The sequence below is a fragment of the Oncorhynchus nerka genome, linkage group LG11 (genome assembly GCF_034236695.1).
Source record: "Oncorhynchus nerka isolate Pitt River linkage group LG11, Oner_Uvic_2.0, whole genome shotgun sequence".
NCBI classification, from domain to species: domain Eukaryota; kingdom Metazoa; phylum Chordata; class Actinopteri; order Salmoniformes; family Salmonidae; genus Oncorhynchus; species Oncorhynchus nerka.
The window spans coordinates 63,683,792-63,699,407 of NC_088406.1; the positions used below are offsets into that span (position 1 = coordinate 63,683,792).

The following is a 15,616-nucleotide window of genomic DNA, read 5'->3' on the forward strand; positions in this document are numbered from 1 at the left end:
AATGAGTAACCTTGCTTGAGATCTGAAGAGGTGTGTCTAAGATTTAGCTCAGAGGGCTAACACACCAGTCTTGTCAGCGCACAGAAGACAGGTGAGTTACATTAGTGATAAGGTCATTTGCAGTTAACTACTCAGTCACATTATCTATAAAGGTCATTTGCAGTTAACTACTCAGTCACATTATCTATAAAGGTCATTTGCAGTTAACTACTCAGTCACATTATCTATAAAGGTCATTTGCAGTTGACTAGTCAGTCACATTATAAGTTAATTTCCAGTCCCTGCTCAGGAACAACAGACAATACAGCCATATAACAAATAAGTACAAATATGTTTTAAGGTAAAACCTCACCTTTCTCCAGTCAGGAAACTGGATGTAGGTGTCCTGGGGCATATCTGGGATAGAAGGAGTGGACGGGGAGGGTAGTGGAAGACCAGCCTCCCTGGAACTCATCTCCCAGAGGAGACCCTGACAAACAGCATGGTTGATGCTGAGGCTGTAGACTTCCCAGCCGGTGACGATGTCGGCCCCAAATGTCAGGTTAGACATCAGGCCCTGTGTAGAGAGAGAGAGAGCGAGAAGGAAGGAAGGAGTCAAAACATCATAGTCGTGTATGTGTACATAGGACACTTAGGGTTGGTTTCCCAGTCACAGATTAATACTAATGGTGGACTAAAAAACAGGTTCAATTAAAATTCTACAAAATGCTTCTTAATCCAGATCTTTGCTTAATCTGTTTCTAGCAAACCAGCCCATAATGTTTAGTGGGACCGAATAATGTTATGTAGAATTAAGTAGCTAATGGAAGGGTGCTGTATTAATGGTGGTTAAAATGTCTACTCAGGAGCAGTGAGCCAACTTTAAATAACCACACCCACTCAGGCCTTATTGCTTAAGGAGCCTCCCCTCAAAAGTTGGAGCAATGACTTATGGTAATTCAATCAATGTCAATGTTTTGATTGACGTTTTAGTCACCCCCACATTCAAATAGCTAAAGTATAAAAACTATTTGTAATTATATATATTTTTTACATTTATTTAACTAAGCAAATCAGTAAATAACAAATTATTATTTAAAATGATGGCCTAGCCCGGCTGAAGCTGGGCCAATTGTACGCCGCCCTATGGGACTCCCAATCACAGCCAAATATGATGTAATCTGGATTCAAACCAGGGACTGCATTGACACCTCTTGCACTGAGTTGCAGTGCCTCAGACCACTGCACCACCACTGCACCAGTCAGCTGGGTTTGGGGTGGGGCAAGCCACGCGACATGTCCATGTCCCCCAAGCCCCTGAAGTCTCTATCAGGGGAGAACACAGCTTCGCTCTGTCCCTTTCTGGAGCTGTGTTCGGCTGGGGCAAGAACACCGCCGGGCAACTGGGACTAGGGGACACAACAAGTACAGTATACATTACACAATAGCATATGTGTTGACTCTTGTTAAATATATTTAAATAATCAAGGTCCAGATCGAAGACCATGAACAGTACATTATTTGAAACAGGTGTGTTAGTGTTGGGTTTAAACAAAAGTCATCCCACTCAGTAGTTCTCTCAGGCTGCAGCTGGAGACCCCTGATTTATCTATTATCAACCACATTTCTTTGTAGTTGAAAAACTATTTTGACCAGGATGAGAGAACAAAATTGTGTCATGTGTGTGATATGAGGTATGTGTTGTTTTGTAAATAAAACATTATAATTAAATGAACCCAATTTTCTGTAGACAGAAGTGCTCCAGCTCCTGTTGATTGCCTGAATCTGAAGAAGACTGTTTTGATTTCATGTGGAGGAGAACATACTGCCGTTCTGACAAAGGTTGTATATCTCTCTGACATAATTACACTTTTCCCTATCATTTGAACTAAATGTTGTTTGGACCATACAATATGTCTTCCTTTTATGTGTATTTATTTAAATGGGTGTCTCAATGTTGTAGTTTTTAGTTCCCTGAAAATTCGTATTGAAACGTCCTAATTAACTAGAGGATAACACTATATGATAACAGTCTGGGTTGATTTTGTTCTAGGAAGGTGTGGTGTTCACATTTGGCTCAGGCTGCTATGGACAGCTTGCACACAACTCTCTCCGAGATGAACTACGACCTCGAGTGGTGGGGCAACTTTGTGGATTAAAGGTGACCCAGATAGCCTGTGGAAGGTAGGTTACACTTATTAGACATGATCTGGAATTGACTAAATGTTGTGTAGGACTGTTTTGGTTATTTTCATCTTAGCATGAGACCTTTTTAGAATTCATTGTTGATTTGAGAAATGTTTTCTATGTCCGTTTGCCACATTAGACACCACACATTAGCATTTGTGGGGCCCTCCAATAAGATCTACTCATTTGGGCACGGAGAGCAAGGGCAGCTGGGAAATGGAGTAAAGATTGATCAGTCTGTGCTACTGTTATTTTCAAATGTATTTTTACTGTTGTTTTATTTATTTACTTATCTACACACACCTACACACACACACACACACCTACACACATACTTCTTTTTTTCTCGCACTATTGGTTAGAGCCTGTAAGTATGCATTTCACTGTAAGGTCTACACCTGTTGTTTTCGGCACACGTGACAAATAAACTTTGATTTGATTTGCTGCTATCCTCAGACTGCACCCCAACAAGCTGCAGGTCCTCGGTAATGTTGCCCTCCATTTAAAATGTTTAAAGTGTGTCACCCCAAATTCAACTAATCAACAATAACGTAGTCGTAAGTCTGTTTGTGCTGTTGCCAACTTCTTTTGTCCTTGTTCATTCGTTGTCTGGCAGATTTAGACTTAGATTTAGGAAAAACCAGTGATTATTTTTATTGAGTGTGGTATTCCTGGGCTAAAACTAAATGTGTACACTCTCGTGTTGCCCCTGGAATGATTGTGAAGTAGACCAAATTCTATACCCCCACAAAATAGTTTGAGAAAGTAATCTGTGTGTTACCATGTCCTGTAGGTGACTGCTGGTCCGCATTGAAGCCCTCTCTCATGACCAAGCACATTGGGGTGTGGAAGAAGGCCCTGTCTGTGATTTTGACAAGGAAACATATTCTACGCACCTTTGACCCAAGGATCAAACACCACACAATTTTCCCCCCGATGTTCACAACATGGACAGCTATTTATTTATGATACACATTGAATTGCACATTTCCATTCAGTGTGCAATTAATGAAGTAGCTGTCTAACCCCGGGGTCTCAAGCGAAGCTGGGCGCCATTCCACAGGAACAACTGCCTTATAGTCGCACGCAGCTAGCTGTTAGGATGTTACTCCATCTCCTCTTTTCCGTGGATGGATTCCAATAGCTCCTAAGAGAGCTTTAGGCTCTGTGGCCGCTCACAGCCTTGATCTCTCTGGCCTCCAGACCTGCATCAGAGAGCTGCTGGATGTTAGTCGTCTTGATGCAGTGGTTGGTATACCTACGGGATGTGCCGGCCTCCTAGAGAGAGAGAGCAAGCAATTAATAATAGCAATATGACAATGATTCTATTCATGTTTATTCTATTCATATGACTGTATAGCAGCCTAGCTATTTGAACAACATGTTATACCTTGCACAGACAGAGCAGCATTGATGAAAGGGTGTTGAGTCCCATTGGCTCTGTGGTATACCACAACGATGTCGTTGGATAGCTTTCGTCTGGTTAACAGTAGGAATTCCAAACCACCCGCTTCATAAAACTATATATGGCAGAAATGTCACCTATCAGAGGGCAAGATGGAGCCGATTAGACAAGTGTCCTGGGGTTGATTTGGGATTCATGGTGAACATGTTCTGCAACCTAGCTAAAATGTTGTTTTGATACATTGATTTGACAAATGGTTTGAATGGTGTCAAGTGTCTATTGCTTCACCATATATTAATTGAGGGCATTTCCCCCCTAGAACACTGTGTATTTAGGAGAGTACCATGCTGGGCATCCCAACATCGTCACATTCTGAGAGGTGTTTGAGGAACTGACAGAGGATCAAAACATTTACATTTACATTTAAGTCATTTAGCAGACGCTCTTATCCAGAGCGACTTACAAATTGGTGCTTTCACCTTATGACATCCAGTGGAACAGCCACTTTACAATAGTGCATCTAGGTCTTTTAAGGGGGGAGGGGAGAAGGATTACTTTATCCTATCCTAGGTATTCCTTAAAGAGGTGGGGTTTCAGGTGTCTCCGGAAGGTGGTGATTGACTCCGCTGTCCTGGCGTCGTGAGGGAGTTTGTTCCACCATTGGGGGGCCAGAGCAGCGAACAGTTTTGACTGGGCTGAGCGGGAACTGTACTTCCTCAGTGGTAGGGAGGCGAGCAGGCCAGAGGTGGATGAACGCAGTGCCCTTGTTTGGGTGTAAGGGCCTGATCAGAGCCTGGAGGTAGTGAGGTGCCGTTCCCCTCACAGCTCCGTAGGCAAGCACCATGGTCTTGTAGCGGATGCGAGCTTCAACTGGAAGCCAGTGGAGAGAGCGGAGGAGCGGGGTGACGTGAGAGAACTTGGGAAGGTTGAACACCAGACGGGCTGCGGCGTTCTGGATGAGTTGTAGGGGTTTAATGGCACAGGCAGGGAGCCCAGCCAACAGCGAGTTGCAGTAATCCAGACGGGAGATGACAAGTGCCTGGATTAGGACCTGCGCCGCTTTCTGTGTGAGGCAGGGTCGTACTCTGCGGATGTTGTAGAGCATGAACCTACAGGAACGGGCCACCGCCTTGATGTTATTTGAGAACGACAGGGTGTTGTCCAGGATCACGCCAAGGTTCTTAGCGCTCTGGGACGAGGACACAATGGAGTTGTCAACCGTGATGGCGAGATCATGGAACGGGCAGTCCTTCCCCGGGAGGAAGAGCAAAGAGAAAGCGTTCCTGTGTAAGTATGGAACGTTTTCATTGTAACAGATGAACCAATAACGTAGGCTACTGAGAATAAAGTTATATTCTGTCATTCACTGCCCTCTCCCTTTTACCACCTTTGCCCCTTCACTGGCTGTGATCGTGTGCCCATCCTGGGTATGAACCAGATCAGGATGAGGGTCCAAACCCTTCTCAACTCCTCCCAACAGCATTTCCCAGAGGCGCTGACCTGTCACTCTCTGTTGCAGCTGCCCATCTACCCCTCCAAAGAGACACTACAGAGCAGGCTTATAGAAGCTGTTGGCCACAACAGAGGCTTCTGGAATGAATAATGGGTGTTTTGTGTTGCTATTTACACACTCCTCTCCTGTGTTCATATTTTAATTGTTCCATAGTTGGGTTTAATATTTGGATTGTTTTAATGTAGGGTTGTATTTCAAATCCTAACTTGAGATCTGTACAGTGCTATGACATTATCATATTGCATTCACCAAATTTTATTAAAACATTTATAAATCAAAAAGTACAGCATGGTTTGTGCACAATAAACATTAACACAAATTTGAACTAAGATACAAGGAAATCCCAAAGTATTTGAAATAATCTAATTGTTAAAAGAAGCAGATCAGGATTCCAGTTGAACACAATAACTGTTCATTTACAAGACCCACCAAATGGTTCATTACAGAAATCAATGAGAGCATAATATCCCTGCAGTTAGGTGGCACACAATAAGGCACAGATCATTTGACACATCCTTCTCAACCATGTTTCCCCAATTCACAATATAGGGCAGCATTGAACTCAAGACGATCTATAGCACAGCGCACTATAAGATACTTTTAAAGGTAATTTACACTTGAGCAGACATGCCAGTGTTTACCATGAATGTGATCTGTGAACGTCAGGGAAAATGCCTTTAAAAAGGGGCATTGTTGGCTGCATAGTGCCCTGACATAAAAAGAAAACCTCCAGGCTCATGCTTTGAGCACCACTGACCTCAACTTCTATTTAGAGTACTACTCAAGTTCATAGCACATCTAAATGACTCATTTTCCTTAGTGAACTTCATTCAATTTCCCTAAATATATACATACTGTTCAAATAATTCCCCTTGAATACAGATCCTTGTGTAAACAAAATCATGTAGGCTTAAGACACTGAGGTCAAATAGAGGTAATATGAGAGGTACAGCCACCCGTGATTAAATTACAAACATTACTCTTCGATTTTATAAAGATCAGTGCAAATAGATCACTTCCAGATAAATACAGTAAGTGCATTTTTAATCCGTGCTCATCATAAGAGATCCTCTTTATGGAACAGCGCCCTCTGGTGTTTGTGGTCAGACTTAACCGTGGCATTCAGGACCGGGGTGTTGGTGAACTCCACGGTACAGGGCCCAGGGGTGCATGGGTCCCCCTCCAGCTCCAGGACGGTCACGTTGTTGGGCACGGCCGTGCTCAGGATGCTAGCAGGCACGTACAAGGTGATTTGTGGGCCGCGAGCGGGCCAGTAGCGGCCCAGGTTGAAACCGTTGATCCACACCTGGCCCTAGTGATCAAAACAAAACAAAGGGGGAAAAAAATACAATTATGTTCAGTCTAGATTCAGTTCAGGATTCAGCAGTTTCGGGGACAAGTATGTTGCACCAGGGTATATGAAACTAACGTGGTTCAGTAAACAGTGCTTATGTGATGAGTGACCTTGCCTGAGATCTGAAGAGTTGTGTTTAAGGTTAATGCCTAGGCTTTAGCTCAGAGGGCTAACACACCAGTCTCGTCATCGCACAGAAGACGCAGATCAGTTACATTATCTAGAAAGTTAATTTGCAGTTGGGGTGCCTGCTCAGGAACAACATACAGTACAGTTCAACAAACAATTACATTCTTCTTAAAAAAAAAAAAGAAGGTAAAACCTCACCTTTCTCCAGTCAGGGAACTGGATGTAGGTGTCCTGTGGCAGGTCTGGGATGCCGTCCGGGATGACAAAGGTGCCCCCATAGAAGGAGGGGACGGAGAGGGGAGAAGGTGGTGGGGTGCCAGCTTCCCTGGAGCCCATCTCCCAGAGAAGACCCTGGCTAACAGCCTGGTCGATGCTGAGGCTGTAGACTTCCCAGCCGGTGAGGATGTCGGCCCCCAATGTCAGGTTAGACACCAGGCCCTGTGTAGAGACAGAGTGTGAGAGAGTCAAAACATCATAGTCGTGTATGTGTACATGGGACACTCAGGGTTGGTTTCCCAGTCACAGATTAATACTAATGGTGGACTAAAAAGCAGGTTCAATTAAAATTCTACAAAATGCTTAGTCTAGAACTTTACTTAGTCTATTTCCAGGAAACCAGCCTATAATGTTCAGTGGGACCGAATAATGTTATGTAGAATTAAGTAGCTAATGGAAGTGAAATGTTTACTCCGGGAGCCATTTTTAAATAACCTCTTGCCTTAAAGTCATTGATGTCTTTCCCATAGTTGACTCTGCCCATATTCTCCACCAGTATGTCCACCTGACTCCCAGCCTTCCCAGTCACGTTGATGGTCAGGGCCTTGTCCCTCTCTAGGATCCCAGCAGCAACCTAATGACAGACCGTATTGAATTGCAACAGACGTTTTCCTTTTTTGGAAGAACCTGAAGACTTTTCTCTCTTCCTCTTTTGAGATAATCTAATCCAGTCTGACTTTGTATGAATGACAGTGATCACCAAACCTGGTTCTGGAAACCTACATGGTGTGCAGATCACGGTTCCAGTCCACCACTACAACACAGATTTCACTAAACAAGGTCTAAATTGGGTGTTTTAGTGCAGATGGGACAAGAACCTGTCCTCCTTGGACAAGGATTTGTGACCTGTGACCAATGTTGAGCACCAACATGTTAACTTGCAGCAAACCAAATGAATTGCCGGGGAAGTTTCAGTGACTAACTCACCCCATCGACTGATACATATGCCCGGTCGTGGACTCCATTCAGTGGTGAGGACAGAGGGGTGGGCTTACTGCAGTCCACAGGCAGCTTGGTCTGATAGAGGACGAACCCAAACGGCTTTTGGAGAGAAAACAAATACACGGAGTAAAGCCTCTCAGCCATTTTGGATCATAACAACCATAGCTGCTTATACTTAGTGTAGAAAAGGACTGACAGACATTGAGCTTGTGGACGTACTTGGTTCATCTCAATGAAGGTCAACGGGTAGATGCTTTTGACAGGACCGGAGAAGGATAGTATATCTAGAGCATCGACTACTGTGTGGAGCTGAAGAGGCAGAAAGATGGATTAAATTCTACACTGTGTACACTCCGGTGCTCAATCAACACAAGAGAAAAAAAGAGAAAATAGCTTTTACTGTATTATGACATGCCTATGATACAATGTAATATATATATAAAATCAACACTTAACCAGCACTTGCACTTGACCCCCCCACCCTCCACTCCACAAGCTCTGACTCTACTGAAAAATGTACTTTCTATGCCTGTTATATGTGGTTGTCCCACCTAGCTATCTTAAGACGAATGCACTAACTGTAAGTCTCTCTGGATAAGATCATCTGCTTAATGACTCAAATGTTAAAATGTAAATATTGCAACACTTCTCCGCACTGTGTGCCATGTGTCAACAAGGTCAGGTAAAGTTAGTCATTTCTACCTGGTGCTGTGGCTTAGTTGGTTAAAGCGCCTGTCTAGTAAACAGGAGATCCTGAGTTCGAATCTCAGCAGTGCCTTTTTTAGCATTTCATTGTACTGTGTACACTTCTCTTTAATCCGTGCATATGACGAATAAACGTTGATAAAAGTGCTAACTCAAATGTTTAAAATGTCTGAAGATGATCGACCTTCTTCATTGGCACAGCTCCGTAGGCATATTTTGGTGTTGATGGAAGCACGGGTCCCTCTGGTATCTTCCGATACTGTTGGGGGAAAATACAGGTGGATATGACATCATTAGGTGATAAAACTGACCGATTTACCTTTAATTACAAACTTATAAGAAGTCAGGGTACTAAAATGCTGACCGTATAAACGTTTGCTATAAAAGTCACAAGAAAGCATCATCTAATCAAACATGTTGGATGTACGACTCTGTTACCAACCAGTTTGATGACATCCTGGATGGCAAAATATTTGTCAGTGAGGTCTCCTGCCTCAGTGAGCGGGGCGTCATAGTCATAACTAGTAGGCTGGGGGGCATAGGGGGTATTGGCACCTGAGAATATTAAGAGAAAAACATCTGATTTTATACAACGAGTGGGTCTAATCCTGAATGCTGATTGGTTAAAACCGCATTCCAGCCGGTGTCTATTCGACAAGTTACCACCGGCTAAATCTATGATGTTAAAATGCCTATCGACTCTGTTCCATCTGACTTGACTTTGTCTCTGGCCTAATGACACTCGTGCCAATACATCCTCCAAACACCGGCTTCTCGGGCATTATCACTTAAATAAACTAAGCTTCACATCATGGCTAAACCTAAATAAAGTGAACTAGATTGGGTTCTGCAATAGAGCAATAGAGAATATGGGATCATTGAACAATTTTACTCACCATTCCAGTATCCAAAATTGGTTCCTCCAATAAACATGTATCTGCACAGAGAGGTTCATAACTTGTCACTAGTTGAAAAATCCTCCGTGCCTTTTTGATGTTAAATGTTTCATGTGTGATGTCAACATATTCCTATCAATCATTGTTGATTGGTGATAGAATTCGGACTATTATCCAATCAATTCATCCCTCTGTCTATATCCAATATCCATCCACCACAACTCACAGATTAACGCTGGCGCCGATGGCGAGGATCTCGTTGAGGGACTTGGCCACGATGGCGGTGGACACTGTAGAGTGATGCTCTCCCCAGTGGTCCAGCCAGCCAGTGTAGAACTCAGAGTTCACCTGCAACACAGGAAACAGTCAGGAAACTATCTGGCCATGCTAGAGAGGGACAGAAGTGTGTTGGACTTTTACCACTAACATCTAATGACATGTAGTTATGGTTTGTGTGCATCTGTAAGTTGTTGTTCGTATGTATCAGTTTGTATCTGGAGAGGAGAAATAAAAATTATATATATATATAAACATCTAAATGACAAACATGCTTACCAAGGGTCCATGGGGCTCTGCCTGTCTCTGTGCATCAAATGCAGCAGACACATTCCCACCTGTTAAACAAATACAAACACACAGGCAGACACACGCAAAGACAGACACAGTTGTTGAACAATGCTGCATACGATGGTATAACACATCCGTCATAGATTTCTATGGCACAATGAGTCAACATGTCTGTTTTGGCAAACAAAAGGAAATCGGCCAGGTTAGACGTCACATGAATCAACAACTACCCAGATAGATACCATACCAACTGAACACTTCTATTCTTCTTCAAAAAATACCCGTTCCATTTAGTAAGTAACTATCCCAGGCATTTCACAGAAAATGTATCACCGTTGACCTTTGTTGTGTAAATTTTGACCTGCATCAGTTCCCTCTTGACACTGATCTAATGTCAGTTTTGCCATTTCCCTATTATCAGTATGGTAGTGATTTTGGGAATATAATTTTATTCTAGATCTGTGCCCCAGAAGACTACCTGGGCCAAAGTCCACAGTGGCGTAGACGCCCTGCAGAGTTCCACACTTGAGGTACCCGGCCCCGGCCCCGTCTGTGGTGAACAGCACCACGTCGTTCCCCAGGTGGGAGCGGAACAGACTGGTCAGGTGACGCAGGTAGTTGTAGTCACAGGCAAAGTAGCTGCCGTACTCATTCTCCACCTAAGAGAGAGAAGGGGAGGAGAGGGGAGGGAGAGAGAGAGATGGGCTCTTGTTGAGGATATGAGGCAATGTTTGACAAACCGTCTTCTATGGAATTGTAGCGTTTTAAGGCACAATATGAAGTTATCCAAACTTTGATTCCCCAATAAATGTTTTATTAATCATTGAATATCAACATGGCTCACCTGAACAGTGATGATTGGGCCACCGTTCTGATAAAGGAACGGCTTCAACATTGGCAGTAGCGTGCCCATCCACTTGTCAACAGCCGCAATGTAATCTGAAACAAACGGATTTGGGTGTCATAAAAACACAATTCTTTATTGAAATACTAATAGGATCCATTGCAGTCTCATCTGACGGTCAATACACACCTGGGTCTGAGGAACGCAGGACAATGTCTTTCTTGTGGAGCAGCCAGGCAGGCAAACCCCCCTAAAGACCAGGTCATGAAATGGGCAAATTATCACAGTCCGTCAAGAACTACACTGCAGGATGTCAAAGTGCCGTTACTACATTGTGATTGATCGTCTTCCGAAAACAACATTATTACACATCATATCATCAACAGGTATATTTATCATAAAACAATTGTTTAGTCATTTTCTCACCATATCCCACTCTCCACAGATGTAGGGCCCAGGCCTCAGTACAACCAGCAGACCAATGTCTTGGGCCAACTGCAGGAAGTGTTCCAGATCCCTGTCCCCACTGAAGTTGTACCGATCCGGGGAGGGCTCGTGGAAATTCCAGGGGACGTACCTGGAATGTCAAATGGACAATGATGTACTATTTAAGTCCATACCACCGAATGGTAAATCATAGCTCTTTCTGAGGTTTAAGGCCCGACGAAAGAATTCTGTCGGGTTATCAACATTTGGAGGTTATGTGATTAAATGGCTCTTTGAATTACTTTGAGCAGCGTCAATCCTATGTACCAACGGGACACTGAAATGACTACCTGAAAACTAGAAGGAACATTGAAGACACTCATCTAACTGGTTGGCATTCAGTTTATTTATGACATAGTGGCCAGTCTACATTTGCCTGGATACCCAGACTAAACGCTACGCCGAGCCTATGGACGTAAGTTTCTTCTCCACAACGAGTCTGGATCTGAGCATCCCTCCCGACCCAGATTGGTTCAGAAACCAATGGGTTGGGCCAGAGCACACGTGGGTAAAGAGGCGGTTTGCAAAATCGTCATTGGCTTTGATACTCTGATCGGCATCAGCGATTGGATCGTCTCTAACCTTTGTTTGTTTGTTTTTTACAACAAGTCGTCAGGCTAAGTCTACATACGTCTGAATGGTGTTCAGTCCGGCCATATACATCTTGAGTAGCCTGTCTTTCCAGTAGGCCCTGGGGATCCTGTTGTAGTGGATGCTACCGGAGATGTAGCGGAACTCTTCCCCATCCTTACAGAAGCAGTCGTTCTTGTAGTCCACACTGAAGGTCTGCGGCACACCAAGCTGAAAGAGATTTCAACAGAGTAAGAGTCACATACCGTCATTTTAAATCTTGCAGAGCCATGCGGTCAGTGCGCTGTTTTTTTTTATGGCTACGGCAAACTGACTTTAGAGAGATAGTTGTCTGAGTGGCCGCATCTTGAGAGCAACTGATAGAATTTAATTGCAGTCATGCAACTGTTCTGTTACAGGTTCAGCTTTTTATGGTGAACGGATGATTTATCAGGTGACGGCACAAGGTTGGCAACAACAACGTGACTGCCAATCGTTGCCCCCTAGTTAAGTGCCGTTGCTGGATGTATAAAATGAAAAGGCCTACATCTCGATGAAAATGAATACAGATAGCAAAAGAGGCCATTGTAATGCACATTTACGTTATTAATTTATATGGCTTGCAGTAGATCAACCACAGACAGAAGGGTTAACCCAGACACCTCACTGGGGCTATAAAGCTGAAGCATCCGTTTAGAACGTTCTCACCACCAAATATATGGTACTGAGAGGAAGTCCAGGGGGGGGACCGATATTCTGCTTTCTTTTCCTGTTGCCAAAACTACAATCTGTTACGATATTTTATAGACTTGACGCTTTTCCAAAGTTGAAAAGCCCTACTTCTCGATTAAAATGAATACAGAGGACAAGAGGTCATTCTAATATTCATTTAAATCATTAATTTCTATGGTTTACAGTAGATCAACTGTGATAGTTCATGTCAATTAAGCAGAGTTTGAAATGTTGCTAGCTAGCTACTTCGAAAGCAATCAACAAAGATACGATAAATCAGTACACTAGCGGGTAAATGGTTAAATGAACCTGCGATTAGTTCCAAGTTATAGGCTAATCTAAACATCATTCAACCTTTTAAGTGCATGCCAAAAGGAGGCTTGGATTCTGACTAGTTAGCTTGCTATCTGTGAGCTGTATGAAACAATATCACGTGTGTTCTCTTTTCCAACCAATTCAGCCTAAGCTACTACGAAATTAACCATGTAAGAGTACTTACTGTACTTGCAAAGAGAGAACACAGTAGCACAACTCCAATCCTTGAGCAAGCCATGTCTCAATGTCGTGATGCACTGACTGATTGACTGAACTTCAACAGATGAGATGCGGAAGTCGGATATTGTCATGTGACGATGGCTGTTATGACAGTACTAACGCCTTACCGGTAGGCGGCAGTCTCATAGAATGCTCAAGGCACAAACTAAACTGTATGCTCGTACTTCCTGAAATCGCTTACACACGTGGGCTTCCGAACTCTGCTCACGTTGTCGCTTCTTACGGTCTGTAAATAACATATGTATTGATTATTTGTGGTCACATCGTCATATAATTTTGACAACATGTCGACAAGTGAGAAAATAACACCAAACGAAGGACTGAGCGCCGAAGAGGACGAGTTGCCTCCTCCCGTTGTGACTCGGACTCGTAGCGGGCGCAGAGTACGGACCCCAGCTGTGTATCTCGACTCCGAAGTACCGAAGACTCCAACACGCCGAACAAGGAAATCTGTCATTCAAGAGTTACCGAATGAGAACCAGACGGAACCCGAACCAGAGGTTGTAGTCGTCGAACCAGTTGCCGAAGAGACTCGTGCGAAAAAACTTCCAAGCAGTGAGTCCAAATCAAATGCATTGGCAACAGCTGAGGCATGTCTAAAACTGGTCAAGTCAGACACACCTGTAGGGAAATCATTAGGTGCCGTTATTCCAGCTGTGTCACAACATTGCAACGAGAAGGAAAACAAGGTTGGTCCCGTACCAATGGAGACTGTTCCGCACCGCCCAAATAAAACGGCCAAAAAGAGGACTCATTCAGAGTCAAATGAGAAACGTGACGTGATACCTTTGGGTAAACCGAAATCTGGACGGGTATGGAAAGACCGCAACAAGCAAAGGTCAGTAGTTGCAATAGCCTACAATCCATTAACTAAGTGCATGCATATGCAAACTATTACTAGTCAGCCCAGCCCATGCAAACACTGCCTAGAAATTGTTTATGAAAATGTACCTTTTATAGAACTCCTTTTTGTTTTTCAGGTTCTCGGCTCTTGTAAGAGATAAGCCACTGTGCACCTCCTGGGAGAAGAAGATGGTGGCCAAGCGAGAGAAGGAGCTGGTGAAGAAATATTCCCTGCAACTGAAGGAGGACAAGGCCAGGGAGAAAGAGGTCTGTGTCTTCACCTGTTCATATTACAGAGTGCACTAACATCTTAAAAAGTAGTGCATAAACTGTGTTCAAGACAACTGGGGAACGAGCTCCGACTGGGGGAAATTGTTTTTAACTTGGGCCTCTATCTAGAGCTCCGACTTTCCAACCTGATGCTCACTGGCGTCGGGATTTGACCTCGTATTTTTCAGAGTTCGCAGATGTCTTGGAACACACCATTAGTATATGGACCACACATAAGAGGTTGGCAGGACAACTGTGATTGTTTGTGTCCCCCCTCATGATGTAATTGTTTGGGGCTATCTTTTGTCCCTTACAGGAAAAGAGGAAGAGGCATGAGGAGAATTTGAAAAGGCGAGCTGAGAACGAGAGGAAGGGGGAGGTTGTGCAAGTGGTAAGTACACGCACAAATCCCCACGTGATCTCAAGTGAGATGGGGTCTTTTCCTCACTGTAACCTATGTGAGCCAGGCAGATCTCTATTGCTGACTTCAGAGGCCGTATGTATCAATTGTCTCGGAGTAGAAGTGCTGTTCTATGATCAGGTTCTCCCATGTTATCTTGTTCATTTGTGATCTAAAAGGCAATACTGATCCTAAATCAGCCCTCTTACTGACACTTGATACATATGGCCCCAGGCTAAGCGCTACATCCCCCCCCCTGATATTTCCATCCCAGATCCGGAACACAACAAAGATCAAGAGGATGAAGAAGAAACAGCTGAGGAAGATTGAGAAGAGGGACACACTTGCCATGCTGCAGAAATCACAGCCCAGGAACCCAAAAGCTGCACGGAAAGGAGACAAGTAGAGGGAGTACACTTGGTTGACTGATGGGATGTTCAGACCTACAGCTCTGTTGAGAACCACCCCCTAGGCACTTCATGTAGATATGAGAGAACCAGTCAGAAAAGGGGCTTGCTCTGTTCGCTCCACGTATGGACCCGGTATTGCAGTTCCTCCAGGCTGAAGGTGTTTGATCTTTCCCTCAATAGGCTAGGTGGAATTTTCACCATATTGCTTAATCTATCCAATCCTTTTCAGATCTACACAGTGCCTAGGGCCAACGCTGTGTGTGAGGCTGCTAGAACTGGAGAGCATGAGCAGCAAACCCTTTCAAAACAAGTAACCGTCTGGAGCATTGCAGATGCAAAAAGTGCCTCCTACCTCAAATCCAAACATGGGCTGGAAGAATTCTTTACTTGACCTCTTATGTTTACTGTTGTGTAATGCAATGTTCCATTAAACAAAGCAAATTGTTATACCGGTGGGTCTCCCAACCTTTTTTTTTCTTAGTGGTTCACTAGATCACCATTGCAAGCTTTTTGCCCACTTTAGTGTGTTGCATTAAATGAATAATGACACTAA

The 15,616-nt window shown here is 43.8% G+C and overlaps 2 protein-coding genes, 1 long non-coding RNA gene and 1 other non-coding gene across 4 annotated transcripts; 3 read left to right on the forward strand and 1 right to left on the reverse strand.

Moving 5' to 3' along the window:
* The first annotated feature begins 4,458 nt into the window (after nt 1–4,458).
* On the forward strand, nt 4,459–5,756 carry LOC135574027 (uncharacterized). The gene is made up of 2 exons (XR_010465138.1): nt 4,459–4,858; nt 5,015–5,756. It is a non-coding gene; the product is annotated as an uncharacterized LOC135574027 (long non-coding RNA).
* glb1 (galactosidase, beta 1) lies at nt 5,324–13,208 on the reverse strand. Its single transcript, XM_029673577.2, has 16 exons — nt 13,085–13,208; nt 11,915–12,084; nt 11,224–11,374; nt 10,987–11,047; nt 10,798–10,892; nt 10,432–10,612; nt 9,942–10,000; nt 9,613–9,734; nt 9,387–9,427; nt 8,933–9,045; nt 8,675–8,749; nt 8,005–8,094; nt 7,771–7,884; nt 7,286–7,417; nt 6,766–7,005; nt 5,324–6,396 (listed from the first exon to the last, which is right to left on the reverse strand). The coding sequence occupies exons 1-16, from the start codon at nt 13,136–13,138 to the stop codon at nt 6,142–6,144; spliced, it is 1,953 nt and encodes a 650-aa protein (XP_029529437.1). The 5' UTR covers nt 13,139–13,208; the 3' UTR covers nt 5,324–6,141.
* Nucleotides 8,490–8,563, forward strand: trnat-agu (transfer RNA threonine (anticodon AGU)). The gene has a single exon. It is a non-coding gene; the product is annotated as a tRNA-Thr (tRNA).
* A 90-nt stretch (nt 13,209–13,298) lies between the features above and the next one.
* On the forward strand, nt 13,299–15,512 carry LOC115137315 (coiled-coil domain-containing protein 86-like). The gene is made up of 4 exons (XM_029673578.2): nt 13,299–13,978; nt 14,121–14,250; nt 14,570–14,644; nt 14,928–15,512. Exons 1-4 carry the CDS (start codon nt 13,425–13,427, stop codon nt 15,057–15,059), a joined length of 891 nt encoding a protein of 296 aa, XP_029529438.1. The 5' UTR covers nt 13,299–13,424; the 3' UTR covers nt 15,060–15,512.
* The last annotated feature ends 104 nt before the right edge of the window (nt 15,513–15,616 follow it).

What these genes read in the sequence shown, in the direction of transcription:
- glb1 (XM_029673577.2), bottom strand. Translation starts at nt 13,138, where the DNA reads ATGGCTTGCTCAAGGATTGGAGTTGTGCTACTGTGTTCTCTCTTTGCA. An exon ending in CAATTTTGGATACTGGAATG is followed by an intron (nt 9,046 to 9,386) that starts GTGAGTAAAATT and finishes TAATATTCTCAG; the next exon opens with GTGCCAATACCCCCTATGCC. An exon ending in GAGCTGTGCCAATGAAGAAG is followed by an intron (nt 8,095 to 8,674) that starts GTCGATCATCTT and finishes CTGCCTCTTCAG; the next exon opens with CTCCACACAGTAGTCGATGC.
- LOC115137315 (XM_029673578.2), top strand. Translation starts at nt 13,425, where the DNA reads ATGTCGACAAGTGAGAAAATAACACCAAACGAAGGACTGAGCGCCGAA. An exon ending in AAAGACCGCAACAAGCAAAG is followed by an intron (nt 13,979 to 14,120) that starts GTCAGTAGTTGC and finishes TTTGTTTTTCAG; the next exon opens with GTTCTCGGCTCTTGTAAGAG. An exon ending in ACAAGGCCAGGGAGAAAGAG is followed by an intron (nt 14,251 to 14,569) that starts GTCTGTGTCTTC and finishes TGTCCCTTACAG; the next exon opens with GAAAAGAGGAAGAGGCATGA.